The 13,369-nt window shown below is 58.9% G+C and overlaps 2 protein-coding genes across 2 annotated transcripts; one reads left to right on the forward strand and one right to left on the reverse strand.

The window, feature by feature from the left end:
- Positions 1 to 66: 66 nt before the first annotated feature.
- ACRALDRAFT_2118737 (uncharacterized protein) lies at positions 67 to 5,568 on the reverse strand. The gene is made up of 3 exons (XM_071023801.1): positions 4,779 to 5,568; positions 1,001 to 4,716; positions 67 to 938 (listed from the first exon to the last, which is right to left on the reverse strand). The coding sequence occupies exons 1-3, from the start codon at positions 5,217 to 5,219 to the stop codon at positions 719 to 721; spliced, it is 4,377 nt and encodes a 1,458-aa protein (XP_070876770.1). The 5' UTR covers positions 5,220 to 5,568; the 3' UTR covers positions 67 to 718.
- Positions 5,569 to 7,530: 1,962 nt separating this feature from the next.
- On the forward strand, positions 7,531 to 12,889 carry ACRALDRAFT_1074662 (uncharacterized protein; the record flags this gene model as incomplete). Its single annotated transcript, XM_071018269.1, has 4 exons — positions 7,531 to 7,797; positions 7,896 to 8,280; positions 8,350 to 8,620; positions 8,710 to 12,889. The coding sequence occupies 4 exons, from the start codon at positions 7,531 to 7,533 to the stop codon at positions 12,230 to 12,232; spliced, it is 4,446 nt and encodes a 1,481-aa protein (XP_070876771.1). The 3' UTR covers positions 12,233 to 12,889.
- Between the last annotated feature and the right edge of the window lie 480 nt (positions 12,890 to 13,369).

The following is a 13,369-nucleotide window of genomic DNA, read 5'->3' on the forward strand; positions in this document are numbered from 1 at the left end:
CCTTCTGATATCATTTGTGAGGCTAAAGCGCGAAGGATGTTACCTGACTTCGTGATGTTGATGATATGGCATCTAGACAGCTATAGTGGCTTGTATTGCAGTCTGTCTTCCATGGCTATCCCTTCTCATACGTCCCTTTATCATTATAGAGTCATGATGAATCGACGTCAAGGGAAGCCCCTATTCCACAACACCGCGTGTGCTGTCTATGAATCGAAAGAGGCAGACAGACAAGGGATAACGGCAACAGAAAGAGGATCACGACACGATTCTCAGCGCATAGATATCCGTCCAAGAAGCACTACTCGGGATGCTGCTCCCGACCTCATTACGACCATCAACTACCTCAGAGCGCCAAAAGACACCCTCATTCAGTGCATTCCTCTCGCCGTGTATCAGCCCCAGACCTCCGGACCTCAACCAGCGATGAGAACAAGAACGAAGAAAGAAAAGAAATCAAGAACAAGAATTATGGCGAACGGTCCACCAGCTCAAACGCCTACCAGCCAACCTGACAAATGCAGTCCATGCGAAAGCAGACACGCAAGACCATGCGAAACCATCCCACAAGCAATGGCTAAAAGTCTCCTTGAGTAGGTCCAAAGTGTTGACGATGTCGAATTATTCCCAGCTCGACTCGACTCTTTGACACCCCTCCTCTTCGTTGGCCCTCCTCTTCGTTGGCCCTCCTCTTCGTCGCCCCTTCTCCCCCGGTCCCTTAGACACGCGGCTGGACCGCCTCGGTATTCTCGCACGCAAAGAGGTTGATGTGGTACTCGCCCCGAGACGCACACGCCAAGATGGGCCGGTGCGGGTGGAACGCCGTGGCCGAGATGGGCGATCCCCGGCTCGGCTGGAGGAAGCTCGAGTACGGCTCCATCTCCGACAGTCTCTGACCCTCAAAGTTGAACACCCTTACACGGCGGCTCGAGGTGCCCCTAAAGACGGATTAGCGGATAAAAACAAAGAAACAAAAAAGAAAGGAGAGAGAGGGACCAACACTGCAAACACCGGCAGGTGCTCGTGGGTGCTCGCCGTCCGCAAGGTATCCCTCGGGTCCCTCGTGGTCCTAAAGGTATGCAGCGGCTTGTCCATGCGAATGTCCCACAGCTTGACCTTGCCGTTGGAGCTCGCGCTCAGGAGCTCGCGCTGCCCGCCGCGCTGCATGTGCACGCTCTTGATCCACTGCCTGTCCGTCTCGTCCTTCCACTTCTTCACCATCGACTCCTGCACCTTGAGCCGCGTGTCGAAGACGCGCACCGCGCCGTCGCCGAACCCGGCCACCAGCGTGTTGCCCGTCATCTGGTCCGACGTCAGCGACGTCACGCACGACCCGGACCGCGCGGGAATGTCCATGATGCACGTCTCCGACGCCGCCGACCACACCCGGATCACCCGCACGTCGCCCGCCACCAGCACCCGCCCCGTCGCCTGCTGCCAGTCCAGCACCATGCCCGCGTTGACCGTGCTCGGCACCATGTGCGTGAGCGCCCGCCACGACGACGCCAGCTCCATGTCGTCGTCGGCGTCGTAGCGGCGGTACACCCGCACCACCCCGTCCGACGACCCCGTCATGAGGAACCCCTGGTCGTCCTCGTTGATGAACTTGACGTCGCAGATGACCGACCCTTCCGGGTTGCCGTTGGAGAACCGGCTGAGCCGGGCCTGCTTCTTCCAGTCCCACACCGTGACCGTGTTCCCGTTGTCCGCCACCGCGAGGTGGTCTTCGAACTGGTGGAACGTCAGCTTGGACGGCTGCGCCCCGTTGTTGAGCAGCCGGACCGCGTTGTCCCACTTGTGGCTGCCCGCGTACGGCTTGAGGGGCTGCGTCTCCTGGAGGATCGCTTCGTTGCGAGACCGCCTCCAGAGCCGCTCGTTGTACTCGGTGCTGCCGGGCTCGTCCGACTCGCTGGGTTTCATTTGCGGCTCGCGGAAGTATTCGACCGACCAGTCGAAGAACCTGCTGCGCACGGGGAGCGTGGGTCGTTTGGCCTCCTCCTCCCTGGGCCTGTCGTCCTCGTAGCCTCCCGACACGGGTTCGCCGGCCGTATGGTACCTCGCGTGGCATGCCGCCGGATCCATCTGCGGTGGCGACGATGTGGCCGCCGCCTCGGGGCCCCTGAGCCTCCGTGCTCTGGTCTGGCTACGGCCGCCGGGCGACGGCGGTGCTTGCCACGGCTGGGCCGCCCTCTTGTTTGCGTCGCTGTTCGTCGTCGTCGTCGCCATCGTGTTCATCCCCGTCTCGCTGCCACCGAACATGCCCGTGAATAAATAACTGGCCGTTCGGCGGAAAAGGCCCGGCGACGGAAGTGGCACCGCGGGCGAGGATTGCGTGGCACCACCGCCCTGTGCGTGGTTCCGTTGCGTCGCCGACTGTTGGTGGTGGCTCCGGTCCGACGCCCGCTTCGCCTTCCTGCGAACCTCGTCCATGAGCCCCTGGGCCTTCGCCCCGATAGGCGACGCGAGCACGGCGTTGTGCACGTAGTCCACCACCGTGGTGGCGTCGCGCTGCACCTCTGGGTGGGGGTCCACGCTGAGCAGCAGGGCATGCTTCCAGCAGGCGGCGAAGACGGTGTTGTGGGCGACGCCGTGGGCGGTGTCCTTGATGGTCCCGTCCGCGTTGCGATTCTCCTGGCGCGCATAGTGCAGGCCCATCTTGTGTTCCGTGCCGTCATCGTCCGGGGGGAACTGGATGTATTCCTTTTCTTCCTTCAGCTGCTCGAAAGCCACCACGATGAACTTGTTCTCAAAACGGAGGACGAAATGGGATAGGAAGACGAGGAACTCGCGGCGGACCATGGGACTCCCGTCGTTGGCCATGTCGAGCAAGGTCCAGGCGATCGACTCCTCGATGCGCGCCACCTCGTCGGTCAGGTCGATCCCCCCGATGAAGGTGGTCATGGCGTGCAGCATGGCCGCCCTCACCTCCGGGCACTTGTCCTTGGTCAGGTAAGCCAATTTGCTCGGCGCATTCTCCCTGATGCCCCGCCACTTCGCCTCGGGCAGGTCGGGCCACAGCTGGCTGAGACAGAGGCAGGCCCATTGTCGCAACAGGGGGTTGTCCTGGTGCTGGACATGGGTGAGGCAGTAGGTCATGATTTCGGTCTGGTTGCACACCTGTTGGCCGGGCTTATAACCCCTGCACAGCATGGCCAGGATGAAGGCGCACATGGCCTTGTGCTCGTCGCTGTTGGCGACGGGCAGCGACTCGGCCGGCTTGAGGATGGCGGTAAAATAGTTGTAGCCGTTGTCCTTGATGAGGTCCTGCTGGCAGGAGATGTCGACGGCCAGAATGCGCGTCCAGATGAAGACCATGACGGGCTTCAGCTCGGCGGCGGCCGATTGCAAGAGCTTCAATACGTACGGGAAGATGCCTATGCTCAAGGCAAGCTGCACCGACCACGGGCCGAGGTCCAAGAAGCTGCCCAGCAGGATCAACGCCCGGACACGATGCTGCTGACTAAGAAGCACCTGGAGAACGACGGGGAGCTGCTCGGGGGGTTTCTGGGCCATGGCGTCCCCGCGGGCCAGGTAGACCTCGAAGGCGGTGAGCTGCTCGGTGAAGAAGGTGGAGTTTTGGTACTCGTACTCGATGCCGTCGCTCTCTTTCCTCTCCAGCATGGGCAGCTGGGCCAGGGCCATGTCCACGGCCAGGTCCCAGCTCGCCCACAAGGGGTGCTGCCGGGTGTCCGGGAGCTCCGGGTACGACTGGGGGTGGCAGCCGTAGACGGACATGATGCGCTGGGCCAGCAGGAAATTCCGGAACAGGGCGGCGACCATGAGGTCCTGCCTGAAGAACTTGCGGAACAGGTGGCGCGGCAGGGTGGTCCAGGCGATGGTGTCGGTGATGGCGGTGAAGATCCAGTTGAGTTCGCCGAGCGGGGTCCTCCTCTCCTGCAGGCGACCGGGGAGCTTCTTGGCCCTCTCGGGGGTGAGGCTGGTCTTGAGCGGGTTCTGGAGGACGAAGAACCAGAGGGCCATTTCGATCGGGGTGGTGAGGCAGGAGGTGAAGAGGTCGGCGGGGAGCAGCGGGTTCGTGGGGAGGTTCTCTTTCACGTCGCAGGCGGCGAGGTGGATGTAGGGCCGGAAGGCGGTCTTCTCGTAGCTGGGGTCCCGGGCGGCGTTTTCCTCTTCCTCCTGCTCGTGCTTCTCGACGAAGCGGTGGTAGTTGTTCAGGATGTTGCCGGCCTCGGAGCAGTCCCAGACGAACATGGTGGGAGCCTGCAGCCAGTGCTGCAGGTCGTACAGCGACACGGGTATGTACTGGGTGTAGTTCTTGTTGAAGACCCATATCTCGCCGCTGGAGGTGGGCTTGGGCACACCGTGGCCGTTGTAGTGGAGGAGGACGCGTTCGTCCTTGGCGTTCCTCCGCAGCGAGATGCAGAACTTTTTGGTTTCCTCGACGGACGGGTCGAGGTATTGCTTATAGCGGGTTCGGATGGCGAGGGTTTCGTACTGGGACTGGAGGGCCTTGCCGATGTTTTCCAATGCTTTCTGGGGAGGGGCCTGGAAGGGGTCGATCCAGGCCTCGAGCTTGGCTCCCGGGTTGGTCCTGAGCTGGTCGGGGGGTTCGACGGAGATGTTCAAGCAGACGGCGAGGGCGGCGGACACGGTTTTGAGGCGGTCTCTCATGCGCCAGTCCTGGAGCTCGTGGGTCGGGGCTTTGGGCTTTCCCGTCGACTCGTGCCGCTTGTCGGTCCAGTACATGTACCAGTTCTTGAGTATTTTGTCAGCTAACGGACAAGGGAAAACCACGCAAGGATGGAGGCAAAACTCACATTAGCCAGCTTGTCCATAAACTGCTGCGACTCGTAGTGCTCCTCGAAGCCGTGTCTAGCACCCCACTGCGGGATCTCATCCTTCTCTTCTTCCTTATCCTCGGCGAGGCGGCGCACTCTGTTCTCGCTCTTGGAGCGCAGTAAAGGAGGCTTGGGGGGTCGTAGTATCCTGTTCGCCTCGGGGTTCGAATCGCGGTGGGTTCTCAAGGCGAGCACATTATTAGAATTATCATTATCATTCTGCGGTTTGTCGTCGCCCGGTGCACTGGAAGGGCGATGATCAGGCGTCCCGCGGGCGTGGTGCGGGTTGAACGTGTTGGACCGCTGGCCCAGGTTGAGGGGGGACTTTGGTCGTTGCTGGACAGGTTGGGGGCCGTCAAGACGTTGGGCCGAGGTCCCGTTCCCGTTCACGCGCGGGTTGGAAAAGTTGGAGGGCGACATGGTGGTTGACTTGGGATCCGCATGGGCCGAAGGAGCCGCACCACACTGCGGCAAAGCAGCCGAGGAGATCGTACTGATGTTGTCCCTTTTCTTATATTTTCGGTCCTCCTAACCTGCTACAAGCAGAACAAAGTACGTGGTGGGAGCTTCAACGGAGAAGTAAAAGGATGTCCAAGGTTAGGTTCTTCTGGTCGTGACGGGCATCAGCGGCATCGTTTTCCACAGCTTTAGAGTCGATGGATGTAGGAAAGCGCCATTATCGACTATGATGTCACCGCCCCTTTCGTACACCGCTTCCGAGTTGGGATTTGATTGACCAAAAGGATGGTGGCCGTGTGGGGAGAATGTGAAGGTGCAAGTGAAGGTGAGTGTGGTTTGTGATTCTGATGGGGAGACGCCAATTGGGATGCGGAGTGAAGGTACGCAAGGCTGGGTCCTGGTGCTTACTAAGATGCGCAGCGGGTAGATCAGGTAGGTAGGTACTTGGGTACCTGAAGTACTTTGTATCCAAGTCCGAAGTATGACCTCTGTCGGCCGATACACAACTCCAGTTCCGTTGGTTTTAGATGAACGTGCTAAATTTCTGTGAATACCAGACGTCTCTCTGAGTAGGTAGGTAATTATTGTAAGACTTTCTTAAGGTGTAGTGGCGAACGAAAGCTGGCACGAAGCGGCAGGGAATTATAGCATACCTTGCGTTGCGTCTTTGATAGCAAGAAGCAAAGAGACCACCTCGGCATGTATTAGGGACTTGAGGTATAACCTATTCTGTTTCAATTCCCATTTCCTTGGCATGTTCATAGAAGCTGAGGAGTACAAAGTCTACACGAATGTCCGAGATATTCGTACTTACGAATAGATACCTTGTACGGAGGTGCGACTACCATCAGAGTCGAGCCATCGGACGTCGGGACGGGAACTCACATCAGTTTATCGGATGTCCCGTGTACAACGTACGGAGTTCGTACAAAGTACAACGCACCTTACTAATATACAACGTAAGGTACTCGTAGATCCAAGGCTTTGCCTCGTGGTATTTTATCACTAAGAGTAGGTGCCTACTCAGTATCTTCCGGGCTTTTCCCCCCAACAGCCTTGTTTCTTTCTTTTCTTTCCTCTTAACCATTCTCGACCGCAAGGTAAACGTACTTCTAGACCCATCTTTCGTCCCAATGGTTTGTTTGTTGGCTGTTTTGCCAATTACGGATGCTAGTTAGGTACCTAGCTACTTTACTATTCTCAGTGTACAGTACACGCACGTTGACCCTGGGTTTCAGCCGTTGGAAGCCTGTATAAAATAGCACGGTACAAAGTGCAGATACTGGGAGTGATACAGTGTGTGCACCCCTGGAACGCGGTTTGAACTTGCTTTCCTTCTTCTCTGATTGGTCTACACTTCCTTTTTGTGGGACATGGCCCAACAAGTGTACGTACCGACCGTCTGGCTAGTGCAGGTGCTCCTCTCACCCCTGACCATTTTGGGAAGCAGTTCAATCACACATGAGGAAGGCGGCCCCGACATTGAATGGAGCCAGGAAGGGGCACTCGACTTGCATCGTCCATCGTCCATCGTCCCGTCCGTCCACTGTGTCCGCTGTCATCTCTTTACTCTACTCTCACCAAATGGACGCAATTTCGACACGGGCGTTTTTTCCTTTTCCCTTTCATCTTGGACTTCAAACCTCGCCATACCCTCTTCTTCGCCTCCTTTCTCCCGTCTCCTTTTATAGCTGCGGATCCTGTCGCACAGAGCCGAGCGACGAGGCCTGTCCCACCCCCGGAAGCCTGGGTTAATTATTCTTCGCGTCCCCAGCCCCCATAATCCCCTTTTTTTTCTTGCTGGGATTCCTGGGATCGGCATTCTTTTCCTGCCAACCCCCTCTCCGTAACCAGGAGGAAAGAGAAAAAGGGATAAAAAAAAGAGGAAAAAAAATTACAGAGGTCGAACACCACAGACATCAACACAAGATTACGCCAATGCCAACCCAGCCATCTTCAGGCTCGAGCCCCAACTCCCTGCGTCTTTCTGACACCAACGCCGCTCGCCATCCTCTCCCGTCTCCGACTTCCGATCCAATCTTCTCCTATCGGATCTAGGTAGTGAGGCCAACGAGCAGCCACAGTCGCCTTTCTTATCCTCTACCGTCAGCGTGGACCTTCTTCATCCGCAATCCGTCAAAGTCCATCAATTCGACACTACCCGCATTGTCGCCTCACGCCCTCACAACGTTTTCGTACCGTCGCGTGCATTAAAAGCGCTCTTTTCCCCTGGCCCTTGCGCGGGATTGCCGTCACTTGAGGAGTAGCCATCATGGCTTTCCTGTTCAAGTCGAAGAAGAATCAGGATCGCGCCCTGGCGAGTCGCGATGGCAGTTCAGGTTCACAGGGCTCCATCCAAAGCGCCAACGCCAGCGCCAGGCTAGCCAAGGAAGAGAAAGCCGCACAACACCGAGCCACCCCTACTGGTAGCCTCAGTTCTTTCGGCGATGACCCCAACCACGGCAGCCCTGACCATCCCTATGGCCGCCAGAGGGGCCCCAGTGTGGATCAGGCTCCTACCGCGCCGAGTGACCTACCTGTGAGTTTTTGCAACATGAACCCCGTCTCTGCTCTGCATCTGCACGGTTGCTAGCTGGCCTTATTGTACTTTTTCTCCTAACCGTGGTCGTTCTCTAGTTTCGCAATGGCGTCGCACAACAACCGTCCTCAAACCCGAATGCAGCCCTCTACCCTTGGTCTAAACGCCGCCTCAATTATACATCGACACACCCGAGTCCGTTCCCACGATATGGTGCCGCAGTCAACTCCATCTCATCCAAAGAGGGCGATATCTACGTCATGGGCGGCCTGATCAACAGCGCCACCGTCAAAGGCGACTTGTGGATGATCGAAGCAGGCCAAAACATGACATGCTACCCTCTCCCTACCACCGCCGAGGGCCCGGGTCCCAGAGTAGGCCATGCCGGCCTTCTCGTTGGCAACGCCTTTATTGTCTATGGAGGAGATACCAAGGTAGAAGATTCAGATATTCTCGACGAGACCCTATACCTCCTAAACACCTGTAAGCTGTGACCGCTCTGCCGCCTCGTCCAACCTTTGCGACAAGCCAGCTAACAGTTACGCCCTGTAGCCACCCGCCAGTGGTCGAGAGCGCTACCTCCCGGCCCACGGCCGGCGGGCCGCTACGGCCATACCTTGAACATACTGGGCTCTAAGATTTACGTCTTTGGCGGCCAGGTGGAGGGGTACTTTATGAACGATCTTGCGGCTTTTGACCTGAATAAGCTTCAGTTGCCCAACAACCGCTGGGAGATGCTTCTGGAAAACACAGAGACCGCAGGCCGCGTCCCTCCCGCGCGTACGAACCACTCTATCATCACCTTCAACGACAAGATGTACCTGTATGTGCTGTCCCTTTTTTCTCCCTCCCTCCGTACTGGACCGTGGGCGCTCGCCGAGAGGCTGATGATCCCGACTAATGGCCCTACAGATTCGGCGGAACAAATGGCTTCCAATGGTTTAACGATGTCTGGTGCTACGACCCCATCCCAAACGAGTGGACCCAACTGGACTGCATTGGATACATTCCCGTGCCGCGCGAAGGCCATACTGCTTCCCTTGTCGACGACGTCATGTACATCTTCGGTGGCCGGACCGAAGAAGGCGCCGATCTGGGCGATCTCGCCGCTTTCCGGATCACATCCAGGCGGTGGTACACCTTCCAGAACATGGGCCCGTCCCCATCGCCGCGATCGGGCCACAGCATGACCACCGTGGGGAAACAGGTCGTCGTCGTAGGTGGGGAGCCCAGTACGGCGCCCATCAGCGCCGGAGATCTGGGCATCGTCTACGTGCTCGATACGACCAAGATTCGCTACCCCAACGACGCACAGGCCCAGCAGAGTTCCCAGAGGCTCCCGCAGCCCAGGCGCCCAAGCACCGCTACCGATCAGAACCCGGCGCGGAACACACCGTCACGAGAAGGGTCGCAGGACTCGAGGAGACCCGCCGGCGGTCCTAGGGTGAGCAGCGCGTTGAGCGGCTATCGCGGTGACCCCATGGCCTCGGACATGAATGGTGTTGCCGCGGCCGCCGCGCAGTCCAGGCTCCCCAGGAGCGCCGCATCGTCCCCCGCCGGCCCACCCCCCCAAGGTCCGACGCCGCCCAAACCCCAGACATCGAGCGGCCCCCGCATCCGTGGAGCCTCAACGGAGCGTGATGTCCACGGGGGGTCCAGCCAGGTCAATTCGATCCAATCGCCCACCATTAAGGAGGCACCCGATGAAGACGAGCCGCCTGTCATCAATGGGCGTCGCACCCCTACGCAGCACCAGATCGTTCCCAAGCCCGAGGCGAACCTCGCGGATCCGCCTAAAGCGAAGCCTCGGCAAACCGGTCGCTCAGCTGGATCGGTCGACAGCACCGCCGACGCCGGCATGAGATCGGTTCAACTCAGAGCGTCGTCCCCTTCCACAGTGACGCGGCAGCCTAGCAACCCACTGTCTCGAAGGTCCTCGGGCCGAAACTCCCAAACGGTCGCGCTTCTCAAGGAGCTCGATTCCGCACGGAACCGCAACGCGTGGTACGCATCGGAGCTCGAACTCGCGCGGAAGGCCGGCTACGTTCCCAATGCGAGCCTGAGCCCGCTCGAGGGTCGTGCCACGGAGACATTTGACGATGAAGATAAGCCGCTGATCGAAGCGCTCTTGGCTATGCGTACCGAGCTTGCCAGCGTCCAGAGCGCGGTGGATAAGCAGGCCATCCTCGCGGCGAAGCAGATTGCCGAAGCCGAAAAGCAACGGGATGCCGCCATCCAGGAAGCCGTCTACGCCAAGGCGAAACTGGCAGCCCAGGTCGGGGGACGAAGCGCCTCCAGCACCCCGCAGGAGTACTCCAGTAACGACCGAGATGTCGACGACCGGTCGGTCGAGATCAGCAAGAAGCTGGCGACGGCTCTCCACCACCAAAAGGCGTTGGAAACGCAACTCGACACGTCCAGGACGGAGCTCGAGGCCGAGAAGCGCGCGCGGCAACTCGCCGACGATACGGCCAACGCGTCGCAGAAGCGCATGGCCGAACTGGAATCGTACAAGACGGCCACGTCCCCCGAGCTAGAGCGGTTGAAGGCCGAGTTGCACATGGTGCAACGGGAGGCACGGGAACAGTCTGTTCTGTACGCAGAGGCCACGGGTGCCATGGAGCTCTTGCGCGTCGAAAAGGACGAATGGCAGGCCAAGTACGAAGAGTCGGTGGGTAGTTCGCAGGAGCGGGACCAGACGTTCGATTCTCTGAAGGAGGCCGTGGCGGCATCGGCCGAGATGAAGGTGCTCCTCGAACAGAAGCTGGAAGAGGAGCGGTTGCAGCGAGAGAAGGTGGAAGACAAACTCAGCAAGCTCAAGGCCGAGCACGAAACAAGCACGGCCGAGCTCGTGGCCACCGCCCGGCGGCTGCGCGACGCCGAGGAACTAGCCGAGAAACACGCCAACGAGGCACGAACGCACCGGCATGCCGTGCTCGCGGGCTTCGACAAGATTTCGGCTCGGAGCGTCGGCGGCTCCAGCAAGGCCGAGTCGGAACGCTTGGAAGCCCTCCAGAAGCAGCTGGACGCAGCCAATGCTCTGGTGAAGAAATACCAGAAGGAAGCGGACGCGGCAGCGGACAAGCTTCGCACGGCGGAAGAGCGGATCGCGGGATTGGAAGTGTACCAAGAACAATCCAGCCGTGAAGGCGTGGCGATCCGACGCCAGCTCCAGGCGGCCCTCCGGGACACGCAGAGTCTGCAGGCGGCCAACGCGGAGCTCAAGAACAAGCTGCAGAACCAGCAGCTGGAGACCAACGCCGTGGTGGTGCAGCACAACACGCTCAAGGACATCCTGGCCGAACGCGGCATCAGCCCCACGACCGTGGCGCGGAACCGCAGCGCGAGCAGCCAGCGGACGGCGTCGCCGGAGCAGGCGCGCATCCGCGATTTGGAGGAGCAGCTCGAGAAGGCGGCGGCGGCGCAAGAGGAGGCCGAGCAGCGCATCACGGCGGAATTGGAGGCGACCGAAACGGCATACCGAGACAAGCTGACGCAACTCGAGAACGATTACCAGTCGGCGGTCCACTACGTCAAGGGAACCGAGAAGATGCTGAAGCAGCTCAAGGAGCAGCTGGCTCGCTACAAGTCGGAGAACGCCAAGCTGCGGTCGGAGATGGACGAGCTGGAGGAGCGCGGACAGTCGGCGGCGTCCCACTCGGCGGAGGCGGCGGATTGGGAGAAGGAACGCGAGACGCTGCGGAGGAACATTGAGAGCCTGCGCGAGGAGATGCGGTCATCCGGAGCGCAGCTGGAGGAGCGGCTGCAGGCGGTCCAACAAGAGCTGGAGGAGGTCCGGCAGGAACGTGATACGGCGCTGAAGACGAGCGAAGAGGTGGCGGAGACTCTCTCGTCCAGCCGGGGGGAGCTGGAGCAGCTCCATCAGGCCAACTCGCTCCTGGAGCAGCGGGCGCAGGACGCCGAACAGAAGGTGTCGATGCTCCTCGACCAGGTGGAGAGCTCGGTGGATAACTACCGTCGGCGCAGCCGGCAAGTGCCCAGCGTGAGCTCGGAGCTGACGGCGTCGGTCGGCGGGGGTGGCGCGGGGAGCGGGAGCGCGAATGGCATCGGGCTGGGGCTGGGCCACAGCCGGCAGGAGAGCTCGGATGCGGAGAGCACGTACGGCGGGATCGGGATGGCGGGGGGGATGGACGGCGGCATGGAGGCGCGCAACAGCGCGGCGCTGGACAACCTTGCGACGGAACTCGAGACGCTCCGGACGCACTGGGAGGCGACGAATAAGAACTACCGGCTGAGCAACACGTTTGACTTTGACACGGCGGCCACGCCGACGGGGAGGGAGGGCGGCGAGAGCGGGCCCGGTCTGAGCGAGAGCCTGGCCGACTGGCGCAAGAGGCTGGAGGTGGAGGAGCAGACGGGCGATGGCGGCGATTCGTCGCAGAGCAAGGCCACGAGCCGAGTCGAGCGGCCCTAGTCAGGCCTGCTGATGCTGCGACGGATGAATTCGCGGTTTCCTTCTTGAGAAGAAGCCTTTTTTTTTTCACATTTTGCTTTTGGACAGGAGGCCTTGGAGCCAGCCTCCTTACCCTACAGACAGGTCCTACCTTTTCTACCCTTTTTCCTCTTGGGCAGTACGGAGTTTTTGGGATCTTCGCCTCGAACCGGTCTCGCTACGATTCCAACGTACCAGCAACGACACGAAAACAATGGGCAGAATCGCTTCGTTTTATTATTACACTACGTCCCCTCTCTCGACTTTTGTCGACTTGTGTGTGTTTTTTCTGCTGCTGGCTTGGGTGCATTGCGACGACTATAGCTATGGATAGCATAAGGCCTTATTGCCGTTCTTCGCGTTGCTTCCGACATGGTAAAGCAGGCGGGTATGTGGGAGGGAGAATTGCCGAGGCGTGTAATCTTCCAGGCATTTTTGCTTTTCCGGTTTGGATTTGTTCTTTCTGTGTCGTTCGTGTATGTTGGCCAGAGACGCTTTACTGTACTATTTCCCCCGTCTTTTCTTTTTCGTCTTTTTTTTTCTTTTTGTTGCCTCGTCGGTTCTCAAGTAACCGTCAACGAATGTACGAGACTAAAGCTCAGGAGAGCAAGTTGGGAATGGATTGTGATTTTTTGTCTTTATTTTTCTATTTCGCCTTGATCCCATTCCTCAAGTTTTACTTCTTCTCCGTGATGGGTTTGCTGCTGTCTTACCGTTGTCACATGATGAAGAAACGTGAAGGACGTTGATTGGGACTTGGCCATGTGATCTACTGAGTACGTTGTATGAATACGTTGTACATGTAATACATGTGCAGCGTCTTCTCTAAAAGTAATTTGTACCTGACGGTACCTGACAATCATGACTGTGTACGGACTTTGCGTACTGGGTACAGAATTGACTCAATTTCATAATGACTGAGACAAAAGTACACTGACTCCCCGTACACGACGCGGTACGTGCAGTGTACGGATACGGTACGTACCTTGTACGCGTTCAGCCGAGTCATATTACCTAAGCAACTACCAGGTGCCTTCCGCCTTCCCAATGACAAACTTGTCCGTCTCACCATCTCGACCACCCCGTAATTCATTCCCCCCTGCCTCCATCTCCTTCTCC

This window comes from Sodiomyces alcalophilus, assembly GCF_042370955.1.
Source record: "Sodiomyces alcalophilus JCM 7366 unplaced genomic scaffold ACRALscaffold_2, whole genome shotgun sequence".
Taxonomy (NCBI): domain Eukaryota; kingdom Fungi; phylum Ascomycota; class Sordariomycetes; order Glomerellales; family Plectosphaerellaceae; genus Sodiomyces; species Sodiomyces alcalophilus.